This window comes from Dipodomys spectabilis, unplaced genomic scaffold (assembly GCF_019054845.1).
Source record: "Dipodomys spectabilis isolate Male_0828 unplaced genomic scaffold, ASM1905484v1 ptg000477l, whole genome shotgun sequence".
Lineage (NCBI taxonomy): Eukaryota > Metazoa > Chordata > Mammalia > Rodentia > Heteromyidae > Dipodomys > Dipodomys spectabilis.
This window is the reverse complement of record NW_024871154.1, coordinates 2,809,579-2,826,289: the sequence shown is the minus strand read 5'-3', so window position 1 is coordinate 2,826,289 and position 16,711 is coordinate 2,809,579. Positions and strand designations below refer to the sequence as shown.

The 16,711-nt window shown below is 40.5% G+C and overlaps 1 protein-coding gene across 5 annotated transcripts in view; it reads left to right on the top strand.

Annotated features, from left to right (window-relative positions):
* Window positions 1-8,687, top strand: part of Atf1 (activating transcription factor 1) — a 39,549-nt gene extending 30,862 nt beyond the window's left edge. For all 5 annotated transcript variants that reach the window (XM_042668784.1, XM_042668786.1, XM_042668783.1 and 2 more), the window contains 3 exons: window positions 3,451-3,633; window positions 3,719-3,878; window positions 7,041-8,687. In XM_042668784.1, coding sequence (XP_042524718.1) covers window positions 3,451-3,633; window positions 3,719-3,878; window positions 7,041-7,185 — 488 coding nt within the window. In that variant the 3' untranslated portion in view covers window positions 7,186-8,687. The remainder of the gene's footprint in view (window positions 1-3,450; window positions 3,634-3,718; window positions 3,879-7,040) is intronic.
* The last annotated feature ends 8,024 nt before the right edge of the window (window positions 8,688-16,711 follow it).

The window sequence follows — 16,711 nt, the reverse complement described above, 5'->3', positions numbered from 1 at the left end:
TTTTTGGTCTGAGACTGGGACTCAAACTCAGTATCTGACACTTTCACTGATTGGCTGGTGATTTACACTCTGAACCATGCCTCTTAACCCTTTTGGTTGGGGGCTTGCTGTACTAAGGCTAGGGCTTGAACTCTGGCCTCCAATTCTTGCTTAGACTGTCATTCTACCACTTGAGCCATTCCTCCAATTACTGTTCCCTTTTGAATTGTTCACTTAGTTTTGAATCTAGAAAGGGGCTTTTCCTTCAAACTACAGTACCTCTTACAGAATGCTCTTTTGGCAATAGCCAGTTAGGTCCATGACCCTAATTCCAGTGGAAATTTTATGTCGGTTAAAAAAAGATTAAACGGGAACAATTGAATTTGAAGTTTAAGGAAATTTGAATCAGAAAGAGAATTCAGACTTGGGTAATGTGATTTATAGTTTGCCTGCTATGAATAATCAAGGGCTAGTCAAGTTTATAAATAAACCTCTATCTAAAAATGTTGACATAGGGCTGGGAAGATGGCTCAGTGGTAGAACGTTTGCCTTGCATGCATGAGGCCCTGGGTTCGATTCCTCAGCACCACATAAGCAAAAAGAAAAAAGCCAGAAGTGGCGCTGTGGCTCAAGTGGTAGAGCACTAGCCTTGAGCTGAAGAGCTGAGGGACAGTGCCCAGGCCCAGAGTTCAGGCCCCACGCCGGACCCACAAAAGAAAAAAACAACAACAACAAACAAACAAAATAAAAATGTTGACATAGAGATTAGTCAGTACCTACAACAAAGTGAGCATCCACTGGTGTAAAAATCCCATCTAGGGCTGGGAATGTGGCTTAGTGGTAGAGTGCTTGCCTTGCAAGCATGAAGCCCTGGGTTTGATTCCTCAGTTCCACATAAACAGAAAAGGCCAGAAGTGATGCTGTGGCTCAAGTGGTAGAGTGTAGCCTTGAGCAAAAGAAGCACAGGGACAGTGCCCATGCCCCGAGTTCAAGCCCCAGGACTGGCAACAATAAGAACAACAACAAAAATCCCAGCCAGAGCTGGTGGCTCACACGTATAATCCTAGCTACTTGGAAGTCAGATCCGAGAATTGTGGTTTGAAGCCAGCCCAGACGGGAAAAAAAAAGGAAAAATCTAATCTCAACTTGGGACTAGCTAAAGATCTGAAGGGTACAAGTGTGATCCTTGTCCTTTGAGAGCAAAGCATTAGGACAGAGAGAGAACAGTAGAAAACAAAATGCCTGTCTAATGTTCAACAGCAGGTCATAGATTAGTTGCTCATACCTTGTAACAGTTTTTTTGTTGGTGGGAGGGTTGCCTATAATCTGTTTTATAAAATGACATTTGAAGCTAAGTGCCCATGGCTCACGCCTGTAATCCTAGCTACTCAGGAGGCTGAGATCTGAGGATGGTGAGATTCAAAGGCAGCCTGGGCAGGAAAGTCCTTGAGACTCTTATCTCCAATAAACCACTAGAAAACCAGAAGTGGTGCTGTGGCTCAAGCAGTAGAGCACTCACCTTGAGCTGAAGACCACAGGGACAGCGCCCAGGCCCAGAGTTCAAGCCTCAAGGCCAAAAAAAAAAAAAAAAATGACATAACAAACTAGCCCTTTGTATATTAAAATCAAATTTTTAGTTTTTAACATTCTTAGGAAAAATTTCAAACATAATACACAGTTGGACAAGAAACATACCCACTCAAGCACATATATGTACTTTTTCAAGCTTCTTTCCTTTTATGGTATTGAAAGACTTTCCCAGGTTTTTCTTTTGGGATTATTTTTGGTTTCATTTCTAGCTTTTTAAGCCTTTTCACTCATCTTAAATTTATCTTAGTATGGAGTTGGGAAATCCAACTGGTTTTTAGTTTCCTACCCAATTTATGGTAGTAATATAATTTGCATATTTCAATGTCTCTAACTCACTAAAATAGGATTTTAGCACAGGATGAAAGCAGTATTTAATACATATCTGTAGTTCTATATATAATTGCTATGATTATATTAAAATTTTTTTCAGGATTTTCCTGGCTATTCCTTCTAAAATATTGATGCACACACACTAAAATTTACTTTTGACAAATGTGTGACTATAACCAGGTAAATATACATGTTAAACAAGATAGAACGATAGGTTGCAAAAAAAATTGTTATTTTTTTCACATATTTAACATCAAAACATGCATTTACAGATACACATATTTTGATACATACTTTTCCATCTATGTGAGCATAAGAAAAAATTGGGAAATGTGTACCAAAAATAATGGCTGCCACTGGGCACCAGTGGCTCATGCCTGTAATCCTTGTTACTCAGGAGGCTGAGATGTGAGGATTGCAGTTCAAAGCCAGCCAGGAAAGTCTGTGAGACTCTTATCTCCAATTAACCACCAGAAAACGAAGTGGCGCTGTGGCTCAAGTGGTAGAGTGCTTGCCTTGAGCTATGGAAGGTGGTCACCTCTACCCTTGAAGCACATAAATAGGGCTTGATAATGTTTATACTTTTACAAATGAATGTGTGTATAATGTATATCACAGAAAAAAACCAAATTGCAAATATAAGTTCTAAACAAATCACTGCATGTGTGTGTGTGTGTGTGTGTGTGTGTGTGTGTGTGTGTACTACTAAGGTTAACTCAGGTTCTCTACCACCTGAGCCATTAGTTCTAGCCTTGAAGGGTTTAAAAAAAATTTTTTTTTTTTGGTCGTGGGGCTTGAACTCGGGACTTAGGCACTGTCCCTTTGCTCTTCAGCTCAAGGCTAGCGCTCTACCACTTGAACCATAGCGCCACTTCTAGCTTTTTTGAGTAGTTTATTGGAGGTAAGAGTCTCATGGGGACTTTTCTGCCTAGGCTGGCTTTTTGAACTACAGTCCTCAGATCTCAGGCTCCTGAGTAGGTAGTATTATCAGTGCCTGGCTGAACTATAAAACTTTATAAACACATGTCATTTTCTTTCTTGCAGTTCATTTACTTTCTTGTAGTCAATTGAGCTTAAAAGTAGAACTGCATTCAGACCTATTTTTTGTTTTGACAGATGCACAAGTTCCGTTACTTGTTTTGAATCGAAATTGGCTCTATAGTACTTTTGTGTTCAAAGTCTTTTTAGGGTTTTTTTTTTTTTTTTTTTAGTTTTACAAAAAGGGGCTTCAAGAAGTCATGTGCAATGTATCTTGATCAATGTTGTTATCCCTTCTATCATTCTCCCCTATCAAACTTATTTTTAAAAATAATGTTTAGCTGGGCATGGTAGCACATGCCTATAACCCCAAATATAGAGGTGGAGACAGGATTATGAATTTAGGCCAACCCAGTGTTAGCAAGTCTCAAAAACAAAAGGGCTCAGACAGGGTTTAGGGTAGCTCAAGTTATAGAGAATGTAAATAGCAAACATGAGTTTAAAAGTTTGGGTTTTTTTTTTAAACCTCAACTTTGCATTGATACAATTTCTATTTTCTTTCTCTGGTTAAAGTTGCCATTGCCCCAAACGGAGCCTTACAGCTGGCCAGTCCAGGCACAGATGGAGTACAGGGCCTGCAGACACTAACCATGACAAATTCAGGAAGTGGTGCTCAGCAAGGTACTATTCTCCAGTATGCACAGACCTCTGATGGACAGCAAATCCTTGTGCCTAGCAACCAGGTGGTTGTACAAAGTAAGTGTGCTTAACTCTCCATACAAAGTATCGCAAAATACTTTAAAAGATATTTTTCAAGTAACTCACTGTCTTGATTACACAGCTGCATCAGGAGATATGCAGACATATCAGATCCGAACCACACCTTCAACTACTTCGCTGCCACAAACCGTGGTGATGACGTCTCCAGTGACGCTTACATCTCAGACATCTAAGACAGATGACCCTCAGTTGAAGAGAGAAATAAGATTGATGAAAAATAGGTGGGTAGTAGAATTATACCATCAGAACAGGTCATGCTTTCATAAATCTGAACACATGACCAGGTATTACTTGGACCCATATCATCAGAAATCAGGAAAAAGTTTATAGCAGCTTTATTTTAGTTTATTTCTAGTTCATTCCTAATTACTTGTGAGTCTTACTGGTCAGTCTATTTAGTAGGGTATTAAGACACACAGTTCAAAGCCCGGCACTGGTGGCTCACACCTGTAATCCTAGCTACTCTGGAGGCTGAGATCTGAGGATCGAGGTTCAAAGCCAGCCCGGGCAGGAAAGACCATGAGATTCCTATCTCCAATAAACCACTAGGAAACCAGAAGTGGTGCTGTAGCTCAAGCGGTAGAGTGCTCGCCTTGAGCTGAAGAGCTGAGGGACAGCACCCAGGCCCAGAGTTCAAGCCCCATAACCAATAAAAAAATAAAAGACCCACAGTTCATCTTTATGTTTATTCATATATATATATAGATATATATGTATATATCTATATATATATATGAAATTTTGTTATTATGGCGTACCGAGGGTTTACCATTCCATGTCAGGTAATGAGTATCTTGCCTTTTTTTTTTTTTTTTTTGTACCCTTGAGCTACAGCGCCACTTCTGTGAGTACAATTCTTTTTGGACAATGTCATCCCTTTACTTTCCCAGTTCTTCAGCTTTTTTTTCTTTTGGTCTTAGAGCTTGAACTCAGAGCCTGGGCATTGTCCATGAGCTTCTTTTTGCTTAAGGCTAGTGTTCTACCACTTGAGCCACAGCTCCACTAACATTTTTTCCCTTGATTCTTAGCCTCCTAAGTAGCAGGATTATAGGCATGAACCACCAGTGCCCATCATTTCTTCAATTTTTATTGTATCCTTTACAATAACATTGCTAAACAAATCTTTTAAAACACTACTTTGTTGTTGTTGGACTCAGAGTTAAATGAAGTTTTAATATATCATGGATCTGAGTCCATACCACTGAGATATGACAAATGTTACATACAATAGAAGTGAGTCACACAAAGTACTATGTCTAAAACATTTATTGGAAAAATGCAACAATCTGATTCTCTAGCAAGTCATAACTTCTTTCCCGAAAGAAGGTCCTGCTGGATGCTGGTGTCTGCTCACTGATCAAGGTGATCACTGAAAGTGGGAGTCACTGTGGCAGTTACTAAAATTAAGACAACAGTAAAGTTTGCCACACTAAATGACTCTGTTTTACAGGGCTTTTAACATACAGTGCAGTTTGATAACATTTATCCTTGGTAGAACTTTTTTTCAGAATTTGAGTCAATCCTTTCAGACCTTGCCTCTGCTTTATCTGTAATAAATTTAGCATTGCAGCACTGTTCACACCATCTTCACCAGGAGTAGATTCCATCTTGAGAAGCCACTTTCCCCACCACGTCCCCCCCCAAAAAAAAAGAAAAAGTTTACTTTGTTTAGAATGATCCCCACTTCTGCAACCCCTGGGAGGAAAAGCACTTAATTAACCCAGACTCCAAATTTACATACTGCTTAGTAAGTGATAAGGGTACAGTTTAAATGTAGGAGTCCAGCAGGGGATTGTGCCTGGAGACTAAGACAGACATGAGTTCAAGTGCAGCAGTTAGACCTTGTCTCAAAAATCCCAAAAATAAACTCAAGGCTTCAGACTTAAAACAAATTTATTACCTGGGGCTCTATCTAGCTCAGTGGTAAATTAATGCTTTACTATCACGCAGAAAGCCTTATTTGATCCCTAGCAGTGAAAAAAAAAAAATCCTGAATACTTAATGTAGAAACATGGATGGGACAACATATAAAAACAGTAATATATAGTATAAAAACTGAGTGCTTCTGGTTCAAGCCTGTAATCCTAGCTAGTCAGGAAGCTGAGAGCTGGAGGATTTCCAGTCAACTGAGGCAGAATATTCAGAATAACCAGCAAAAAGTAGGGTTTAGCATTATAGCTTAAGTGGTGAAGGGCTAGTCAAGCACAGATTCCCTGAGTTCAAACCACAGTATCACCAAAAATCAAACAAAACCCAAAATATGTAATATTTATTGTGACTTTACAGAATTGTTCTAAGAAACCATGCAAAGAGCTGAGCATTTGCTGAAGGACTATTTGTAATTCAGACTTAAGGCTGTTTGTCAAAGCTTAACAAGAGAATTTATGAATTTCACTTTGGTATTTATTCAAGAGAAATAAAATAATGTTTACACATAGATTGCTTAAGAACAAGCATAGTACCTAACTAGAAACAATTGGAGAGAATGAAAAAACAAACTCATATCCTTGCAATGCAGTATGTCAAGAAATATAAAGAAATAAGCCAGAATGTCAAAAATATGATAAGACAGGTGCATAGTGTCACACCTGTAATCCCAACATTTGGAAGACTGAAGCTGGAGATCTAGAAGCCAACCTGGCTACATCTATATAGCAAGAACCTGTCTACAAGAACACACAGAGTAATACTGAATGACACTGTTACATGAAGTTCTAAGACATGAAAAACTTAGCCCCCAATATTAGAACTGATCCAAGTGCCAGTGGCTGATGCCTGTCATCCTAGCTACTCAGGAGGCTGAAATCAGGATCAAGTTCAAAGCCAGCCTAGGCAGAAACGTCTGTGAGACTCATCTCCAATTAGCCAACAGGAAACAGGAAATAGAGCTGTGGCTCAAAGTGGTAGAGCGCTAGCCTTGAGCAAAAGAGCTCAGGGACACTATACCTAAGATCTAATAAATGATACCTTAATTTTGTAAATAAAGGGTATAAATAACCAGGAAAAATTATTGAAATATGGGAAGGTGGCTCAGTGGTAGAGTGCTTGCCTTGTATGCATGAGGCCCTGGGCTCGATTCCTCAGCACCACATAAGCAGAAAAAGCCAGAAGTGACGCTGTGGCTCAAGTGGTAGAGCGCTAGCCTTGAGCTGAAAGCTGAGGGACAGCGCCCAGGCCCAGAGTTCAGGCCTCATGACCAACAACAGCAACAGCAAAAAAAATACATACATACATACATACATATATATATAGTATAGAATTAGGGGCATGGCTCAAGTGGTAGAGCACCTGTCTAGCAAACTTGAAGCCCTAATTTCAAATCCAGTACCACCACCAGAAAAAAAAGTTTTTTTCTAATATTGTGTTTTAATATTTATATTTAGAGAAGCTGCTCGAGAATGTCGAAGGAAGAAGAAAGAATATGTGAAGTGCCTGGAAAACCGAGTTGCAGTCCTGGAAAATCAAAATAAAACTCTAATAGAAGAGTTAAAAACTTTGAAGGATCTTTATTCTCATAAGAGTGTTTGATTGTTAAGGAGAGTATTTTTGTGGACTGGTCTAAAAATTAGATGGATTTTCTTTTTAGTGAAGTTTGATAAAAGGTCAAAAGTGAAGCTAATTTTTATTTAGGCTTTTGCAATGCAAAGGTAAGTAAATGTCTAGTGCAGAGAGATGGTGACAGGATAGAGTGGAAAAGGACCTCAAGGAAGCTGCGGGCCCCGTGGAAGCTTGCAAGAGTTACGCATGCTCAGGAAGCACGGAGTGAACTTCCAGCAGCTTACGTTTTCTAAGGAATAATAGTTGTCGATCCAAAAATGGCAGATAAGAAATTTGGTAGATTTAATCAATATACCCTATAAGTTTGCATTTCTTATTATCTCCTGAAATCTAACCTTTTCAGTTGAATGGGGTAATGTGTGTATTTTATTTTTACCAGTAAATTCTAAATTACAAATGTAAAAGAAACCCTATTACAAAGTATATAAATTATGTGTTCTAATTATGTATACATGTTCTATTGTTGGTTTGTTGGCCAAGGGGGTTTTTGAGACTGGATGAACCAACTTTTGAGGTCTTGTCCTAGAAAGCTTCTAAGGTACAATGAATGGAGTGTGGTGATTTTGTAACTTTTTTATCAGAATGAAAAGAGAACTGTTTAAAAGTTTGAAATTTTTAAATAGTTGGGGTTTTTTGTTTTTTTTTTGGCTAACTCTGGCAAGGGTGATTTTTTTTTTTTTTACAGATATAATAAACAGGTTCTTTGATTCTGTATCCTGTATATATACTGTTGAATATCCATTACTTATTCTGTTGTGCTTTAATAGAATGAAATGTTTACAAAAGCCCTGAAAATACTATTTTTTACAAAAACTTTCTGAAGATGCATACCAAAGTTTTTCCAAGAAGATTTTATAATCAACTTAATATAAGGTTTATCAGGTTCTAAAATAGTACAGTTATTGAGGCCATTTTATGTTAGACACTATTTTGTAGCATAGCGAGTGATACCTTTATAAGAGAAGTGACTGCCAATATATTTTTATAGCTAATCTTTATAAATCCTAATGTTGAGTTTTTTTAATGATTATTTTAAATGTTTATATAGTTTCGTAAAAAATTGCATCTCAAAGTATCTTTTGTATTATGCAAAGTTTTCAGATTGGCCAATATTTGAGTTATAAGGTTTATATGCAGTTTATTGAAAACTTCAAAATGTGGTCAGTACACCAGTGTTTAACCTTTATATTCTAATTTGTGTACACTTTGAAACTGTACTGCAAAACTGCTCTTTATAATGTTCCATGTCTATGAAATTAAAGGACATTTTATAAAATTAAGTTTGTTGAATGTAAAATATAATGCATGATATATGAGTGACATGCTTGTGTTAATTATAAACTATAATACAATTTTAAAGTGAGAATATATTTACCTTCTGGTCCACACTTGTTTTAAAGAGGGATACATTTGTTTTTATTCAGGCGGCTACCCGTTGCAATAAAGTAAGATTTCTGTTGCAGAAGTGCTTAGGATATTGTTAAAGAGCCTTTTATCTAGAAACATTTACATTGCAAATTTGATGAAATTTTTCATTAAATAGATCTTTTTAAAATGAAACACCACTGACTTGGCAGTAGTTTATGAAGATTAGAAAAACATGGATCAAGGCTGGGAAGGTGATTCAGTGGTAGAGTGCTTGCCTTGCATGCCTGAGGCCCTGGGTTCGATTCCTCAGCACCACATAAGCAAAAAGAAAAAAGCCGGAAGTGGCGCTGTGGCTCAATTGATAGAGCGCTAGCCTTGAGCTAAAGAGCTGAGGGACAGCGCCCAGGCCCAGAGTTCAGGCCCCACAACCAGACCCCTCCCCCCCCCCAAAAAAAAAAAAAACATGGGTCACTAAAGACATGATTTAGGTTACTTGTATAAAATCAGACTCTCAAAATGGTGTGTCACTAGACATAAAAACCACAGAGAGGCTTGGGGCTCATTAGGTAGATATTCTGGGTCATAACACTACCCTAGTTCTTAGTGCCTCATTCCCAAATACTTGTAAACAAACACTGCACTTCTAAGAATTTAGATTGGAACTGGGCACCGGTAGCTCATGCCTGTAATCCTAGCTGCTCAAGAGGCTAAGATTTGAGAATTGATTCAAAGCCAGCCCAGGCAGGAAAGTGAGTCTCTTGTCTCCAGTTAATCACCAGAAAACCAGAAATGGTTCTGTTGCTCGAAGTGGCAGACTGCGAGCTGTAAGGTCACCCCAGAGTCTGTCCCCCCTTCCCAGGGTGAATAACACTAGCCTTGAGCAAAAGAGCTTAGGGACAGAACCCAGGGCCAGAGTTCAAGCCCTATAACCAACAACTACAAAAAGAATTTAATGGGATCATAGTCCAAAGATGAAGTTTAGTTTCAGAATGCAGTGGATTAAACTTTTATATAATAAGTTTATCAGGGCTAGGAAGGTGGCTCAGTGGTAGAGAGCTTGTCTCATGCATGAGGCCCTGGGTTCGATTCCTTAGCACCACATAAGAAGAAAAAGCTGGAAGTGGCGCTGTGGCTCAAGTGGTAGAGTGTTAGCCTTGACCTGAAGAGCTGAGGGACAGCGCCCAGGCCCAGAGTTCAAGCTCCATGACCAACAACAACAACAAAAAATTTATCAAAAAGTTACATCCCACACAAAATGAGGCTGTTTAAGTTTTGACTAGAACATGAAAAATAGGTATTTGTTAGAACTGGAAATTTTAACATTCTTTCAGCAGTTACTATGGTGGAAGTTACCAGGCTAATCTTGCATTTTTCTCCAATTAAAATGTCATAGGAGCAATGTAGAAAATAATATAATCAGTTGTTAAAAAGCAGTTTATGGATTCCCAGAAAAGATGCTATCAATGGGTAAAATGTGAAATTTGGTTATGGATTTAATAACTAAAGAATCAACAGGTTATAGGCAAACAAAATAATGCTCTACTAACAAAGGATAGCAAACCTATATGTAATTATAACATCATTTACTCATTTAAGGTATAAGCTTGAGTGTGGCTCATGCATAGAATCCTAGATACTCTGGAGGCAGGGAGTGGGAGGAACACTCTTCAAGGCCAGCCTGAGCAAAAAGTTCACAAGCACTTATCTCAGCTAGTGAAAAGATTGGTGGAGTCTAAGGACTGGTGTCTCACAACTGTTAGCCTAGCTCTGGAGGCTGAGATCTGAGGATCATGGTTCAAAGCCAGCCCAGGCAGGAAAGTAATGTAAATGATAGATACATCAATGTAAATCTGTTTTAGATCCAAAGTTACACATAGTATATATACTCGTGTAATTTCCTTAACATCCGCCATTGATTGTATGCTTATTATGCACCAAGAACTGTGAAAGTAATACACTAAAGAAAGTCATCCATTCACTGATTTTGTGTGTGTGCGTGCCAGTAATGGAGTTTGAACTCAGGGCCTCATGCTGCCCCTTAGCTTTTTAGCTCAAGGTTGGCACTCTACCACTTGAGCCACAGCTCCACTCCTGCCTTTTTGCAGGTAATTTGACTCTCAGAGTTCCTACTCAGGCTGGCTTTGATTTATGATCCTTAAATCTGAGCCTCCTGAGGATTATAGGTGTGAGCCACCCAAACAGTTCATTGGGCATTTTGGTAGTGGTTGTTGTCATTGTGGAGTTTGAATTAAATGTCTGGGCACTGTTTGTGGGCTTTTTTGCTCAAGGCTAGTTGCTTTATCACTTCGCACCACAGCTCCACTTCCAGTTTTGTTGTGGTTTTGGCGGTTAACTGGAGATAAAAGTCTCACATACTTTTTTGTCCAGGCCATATTTGAACCACAGTCTTAAGATCTCAGCTCCTGAGTAGCTAGGATTACCCAGCTCATTTGGGCCAATTTATCTTGAAGGCCTTTTATAAGCCAAGCATTACAAGGAAAGAAGATAAACTAGTATAGCAGTTCTCAAGGAACTTAATTTTTTTTGGCGGGGGGGGGGGGGGGGGAGGGGGGGGGGGTCCAGTCGTGGGGCCTGAACTCAGCCTGGGCGCTGTCCCTCAGCTCTTCAGCTCAAGGCTAGCGCTCTACCACTTGAGCCACAGCGCCACTTCCGGCTTTTTTCTTATGTAGTGCTGCGGAATCGAACCCAGGGCCTCAGGCATGCAAGGCAAGCGCTCTACCACTGAGCCACCTTCCCAGCCCCAGGAACTTAATTTTCATATCCTTGAGGTTACACGAGCACTAGGAAGCTAAGCTTTAAACCCAATTTAGTGCCAGGAATAGTGACACACAACTGTAATCCTAAAACTCAGGAAGTTGGGTCATTTAGAGTTCAAGGTCTGCGCCTCAAAACCCTGTCTAACACACAAAAATCCCACTCAATAGTGACTCTGAGTCCATCCTAACACACACTTACATTCCATAGCACCAATCTTACATTTACTTCATAATATGGTTAAATGACAACTAATTATAAATAACTATACATAGCAGTGCTTCTTAGTATTAGCTAAGGTACAAGGAGCTTTTTGCCCTAAGTCATGCAGTAAACACAACAAAAATAGGATTAGCCGTAGGTCTGATCAACCTCAAAATCTGGTTTTAGCCCCAAGTGTTTAATCTCATTCCTTACCTGTGCTTTTTAAAACCCCCTTCATGCATGCTAAGCAAGTGCTTTATCACTTGAGTTCCATCCAGAGCACTTTACCTGTGGTGTCAGAGTAAAAAGCTTTGTTAGGCTGTATTGCTTTTTTTTCTATTGTTTTATTTTTTTAAATTATCTTTAAGAAGTTGTACAAAGAAGTTCCCATTCTACAAAACAGTGTATGAATACAAGGTGTCTGACAACATCGACACCCATCGCTCCTAACCCATCCCTTCTCTCATTTTTAAAAAAAATTGAGATTAGGTGATTACATACATTTCACATATTTCACAGTATTGTGGATTAGTGATAGTTAAAGTCACAAACACATTTTAACCTGTATTGTAACTAACCCCTTGTCTGATTTTAAAGGTTCTACTTAAATATGACCACTAGATGGCACCTTTTATCTTAAAAAGCAGTTCTGCAAACAAAAAATGACAAGAAATGAATGTCAAATGTTAGTACAGTCTACATCCAAGTTTGAAAAACAATAAAAGTCTCCTTATATCTGGCAAGGTATTTTTTTCCTTTTTTTTTCTTTCTGTACTAGTCCTGGAGCTTGAATGTTGTCCCTGAGCTTTTGGTCAAGGTCAATGCTACTACCACTTGAACCACAGCTCTACTTTCAGAATTTTGGTGGTTAATTGGAGCTAAAAGTCTCCTGCCCAGACTGGCTTTCAGCCACAATCCTTAGATTTTGACCTCCTGAGTGGCTAGGATTACAAGCATGGGCCACCTGTGCCTGGTTTAGCAAGGAATTTTTAATAAGAATTTTTAGTAAGAGGCCACACAATTTATCTTTATTACATTCAGAAGTAAATAAGCAAGTACATTTTTATGAATTCACGTACAATAAAAAAACAACAAATATTACGCTTGGGAAATAAAAATACAAAAGAGCCCTTGTATTTTCATTCTATAATTTTCCAGGAAATAGAATTGTCAATAAAAATACCAGTCCAGCAACACAAGAAACAAGAGGGAAAGAACAAAAAAGCAAAGAGATGGAAAAATATCCCAAAATAAGATGGCAGAAACCAATCTCTATCAGCAGTCATTAAAAAAAAATGAATTGGGTATTTTAGTTGGAAGACACAGATTGTTAGATTGAATTAGGAAATATAATCTTAGGCTGGGCACCAGTGGCTCATGCCTGCAATCCTAGCTACTCAGGAGGCTGAGATCTGACCATCACAGTTCGAAGCCATCTGGGACAGGAAAGTCTGAAACTCATCTCCAATAAACTACTCGGAAAAAACTGAAAGTAGCACTGTGGCTCAAGTGGTAGAGCACAAGCCTTGAGCATAGTAAGGCTCAAGGACAAAGCCCAGGCCCTGAGTTCAAACCCCAGGACTAAAAAAAAATAAAATCTTAGTACATCTTTATATAAGCCTTTTAAAAGTTGGTAGTTCTTGTAAAAGCATGGGAGAACAATATACCAGTCAAATACTAGCCAGAAGAATTCAGACTTCCAAGCAAAAGTGCATTACTTGGAACAGTAGGAATACTCATGGAAACTAGATTCTTTTCTTCTGCCCCAGCAATAAGGACTTTTTGGGTGTTACTCTGCAGAGGCAGACTGAGATTATGACCAACCAGACCACAATTTCAGCGAGACCACTTCATCATACATACCTCCTGTTCCCCTCCCCTCTCCCCCGGCTTTTTTTTCTTCTTCTTCTTTAGGATTACTGGGGATCAAACCCAGAGCCTTGGGAATGCTTGGTAAGCACTCCCACTGACCCACAGACCACTACCCTGTTTTCATTCAGAGCTAGGGACTGCTTGTCCTATTGAAACCTAAGGCTTAGGTCAGAGGTGCTTGGTCTCCATGTCCCCAACATGGCGATGATTTCAATCCTTCTCTGCCTTTCCACCATTGCTTTTCATTTGGTTTCTACGGTGAATGAGTAGCAGTTGCATAAACAGCTGAATGATAGATCCTTTTGCTCTAACTTGCCTGAAACTCATGATCTTCCTGCCTTTATCTCCCAAGTGCTAGGGATTATAGGCATGTGATGGTAATATTCCCTTTTTGTTGTTGTTGTTGGTATTGGGCTTTGAACTCAGGGTCTCATACTTGCTCAGCTGGAGCTCTACCATTTGAACCATACTTTCATCCTAACTTTTTGCTGGAGAATGGAGTCTTGTGAAATTCTTTGTTTGGGTTGGCTTCAAACAGTAAGACACCAAGTGTCCCTCTGACATCAACATTAACAGTTCTTAACAGTGCTTAAGTCTCAGCCAAATACCCACAGGAAAGGTTGGGTTCTTCTGTCTCAACCAGACCTAATTTGTTGGTGCCTCCTTCAGTAAAGGCTCTGGATTTTGATGGCACTTGTGCTCTGAGTTCTTCAAATGTAATGCTGGCTTCATTGAATTAATTGCTATTAAAGAATTAAATTCCTGGGGCTGGGAAGGTGGCTCAGTGGTAGAGCGCTTGCCTTGCATGCCTGAGGCCCTGGGTTCAATTCCTCAGCACCACATAAGAAAAAAGAAAAAAGCCAGAAGTGGCACTGTGGCTCAAGTGGTAGAGCGCTAGCCTTGAGCTGAAGAGCTGAGGGACAGCGCCCAGGCCCAGAGTTCAGGCCCCACAACCAGACCCCCCCCCCCAAAAAAAAAAAAAAAGAATTAAATTCCTATTATATGATAATGGTGGGTGGTTGTGTGTGCGAGCGTGCGCGCTCAAGCACGCGCATGCACACGCGCACACTAGTCCTGGAGCTTGAACTTAGGCCCCTGAGCTTTTTCACTCAAGGCTAGTTCTTTTCCACTTCTGGCTTTGTGGTGGCTAATTAGAGATGAGAGTTTCATGGACTTTCCAATCTGGGCTGAATTCAAACCACGATCCCCAGATCTCAGCCTCCTGAGTAGGTAGGGTTACAGAGGTCAGCCACTGAAATAATTATTAACATACTGAAAGATAAAATTATGTAATTCTTGGAACTTCTTTATTTGTATCTAAGGGGAGTTTCCAGGAGCGATTAATATTTAAGTCAATAACAGAAAAGAAGATCCAGCCTCAAAATTGTAGTGTCATTAGATCTATTGAGGGCCCAAGTAGATGAAAAAGGCGGAGGGCCAAGTTCTCTCTGGGAATTAGTTTTTGACTGTCCTCGGATATCAGCATTCATTGTTCTTGAGCCTCTGGACTTGCTCTGAGACTTGGCAAAACATGGTTAGTGAAACTGAAGAACAGATTTTGTTTGTTGAATAATTTGGGGTTTTGACACAGATTCTATGTTACACAGTCTGGCTTCAAACTCACAACTGGGGCTGGGAAGGTGGCTCAGTGGTAGAGCGCTTGCCTTGCATGCCTGAGGCCCTAGGTTCGATTCCTCAGCACCACATAAGCAAAATGAAAAAAGCCAGAAGTGGCACTGTGGCTCAAGTGGTAGAGCGCTAGCCTTGAGCTGAAGAGCTGAGGGACAGCGCCCAGGCCCAGAGTTCAGGCCCCACGACCAGACCCAAACAAAACAAAACAAAACTCACAACTGTCCTGCCTCCACATCCTGAGGGCTGGGATTATAGGTGTAATCACTACACTTGGTGAAGAACTGAATTTTATTAAATAAATTTTATTTATTTGCCATATGTAGTTACCATGTTGTATAACCAAATTCTACAAAATCCAGAGCAGTGGTTGTCAGGGAAGGCAAAAAGTTTTACACCAGTGTCCCTCGCCCCTTCTTTTGACACAAAGAGATACAGCAACTAGGACAATGGTACTTTGAAACCAGGAGAGACTGGGCTTTATTCCAAATACAGCTGTGGGAATCCACAGCCAAGCAGCAGGAAAGAGGATCAGTGAGTGCAACATCAATAAAGAGAACATAAAAAGTACCAGAGATTCTGGCTCAACCTACCTAACAGGATCTTTGTGAAGACAGGCCAGGGAGATCAATCATCATCATTTAGGAGCCTAATCAGATATCAAGGATAGAAATTTCTTTCTAAATAAATTTAGCAATGTTCTTGCTAGAAGCGGATTTTATGAGGGATTACACTCATAGGTCTAGGAGAAAATTCAAGAATGTGACTAACGTTTAGTCAAGCAAAGAATGTTTGTTGCCCAGCAGCAATAGTCTTGGTCAGTCTTTGGCTCCGTCTTGGTCTTCTGCCATATTGTTGAGCTGGTGTGTCTAGTTTCCTGAACACACTCACATACTTTGATTTGTTTCATTATCCTCAACTACTGTGCAGGCCCCACTGTGTGGTACAGACATGAAGGTAAGAGCTATTTGTTCCATGGATTGATGAATCGGGGCCACTTGTGCCACCTGGTCCTCTATGATGCTGGAGTGTCAGGGACATTTTTGGCCTATTCAGAGGCAAGGAATAATGTATCTCTCAACCTTGAGAAGGGTAAGTGTGTGTGTCTGTGTTGGGCGTGTCTGTGTTGGGTGAGTGTGTCTGTGTGTGTGTCTCCGTGTCTGTCTGTTGGGTGTGGTGCACTCAGCATCTTTGTTTTCAACTCTACAAGTCCCAGAACCTGATTTCTACCAGGTTCTGCGGGTCTAGGTGTTCAAGGCGATCTGAAGGGCTCATCCGCTTCCCTCCCTAGCTACGCACGCTCCCATCCCAACTGCCCGTCTGCGGGGCCTTGGCTGCGGCTCCTCGGTTTTCAGCATTTGGTCCACGATTGGCCTGCCTCATTCTAGGAGCCTCGCTGGCCCTTCAGGGTGAGCTAGCAGCTCCCCGGGAATCCTGGCCCGGGATCCTCCCCGGCGCCCCGGGGGTAACAGTAGGGACCTGGCCGGGCGGCTCCCCAGCGCAGCCGCCGGCCGAGCCCCCACTCGGGGCACTTCTGCCCAGTAAGTGGGAGCCCACCCAGTATCCTCATCCGGGTACCTCGGCTGGGGCCGGGTCTTCCGGTGGCTCCACCCCAGCCGGCCGCCATCTTGCCCCGGAGAGCGCCAAG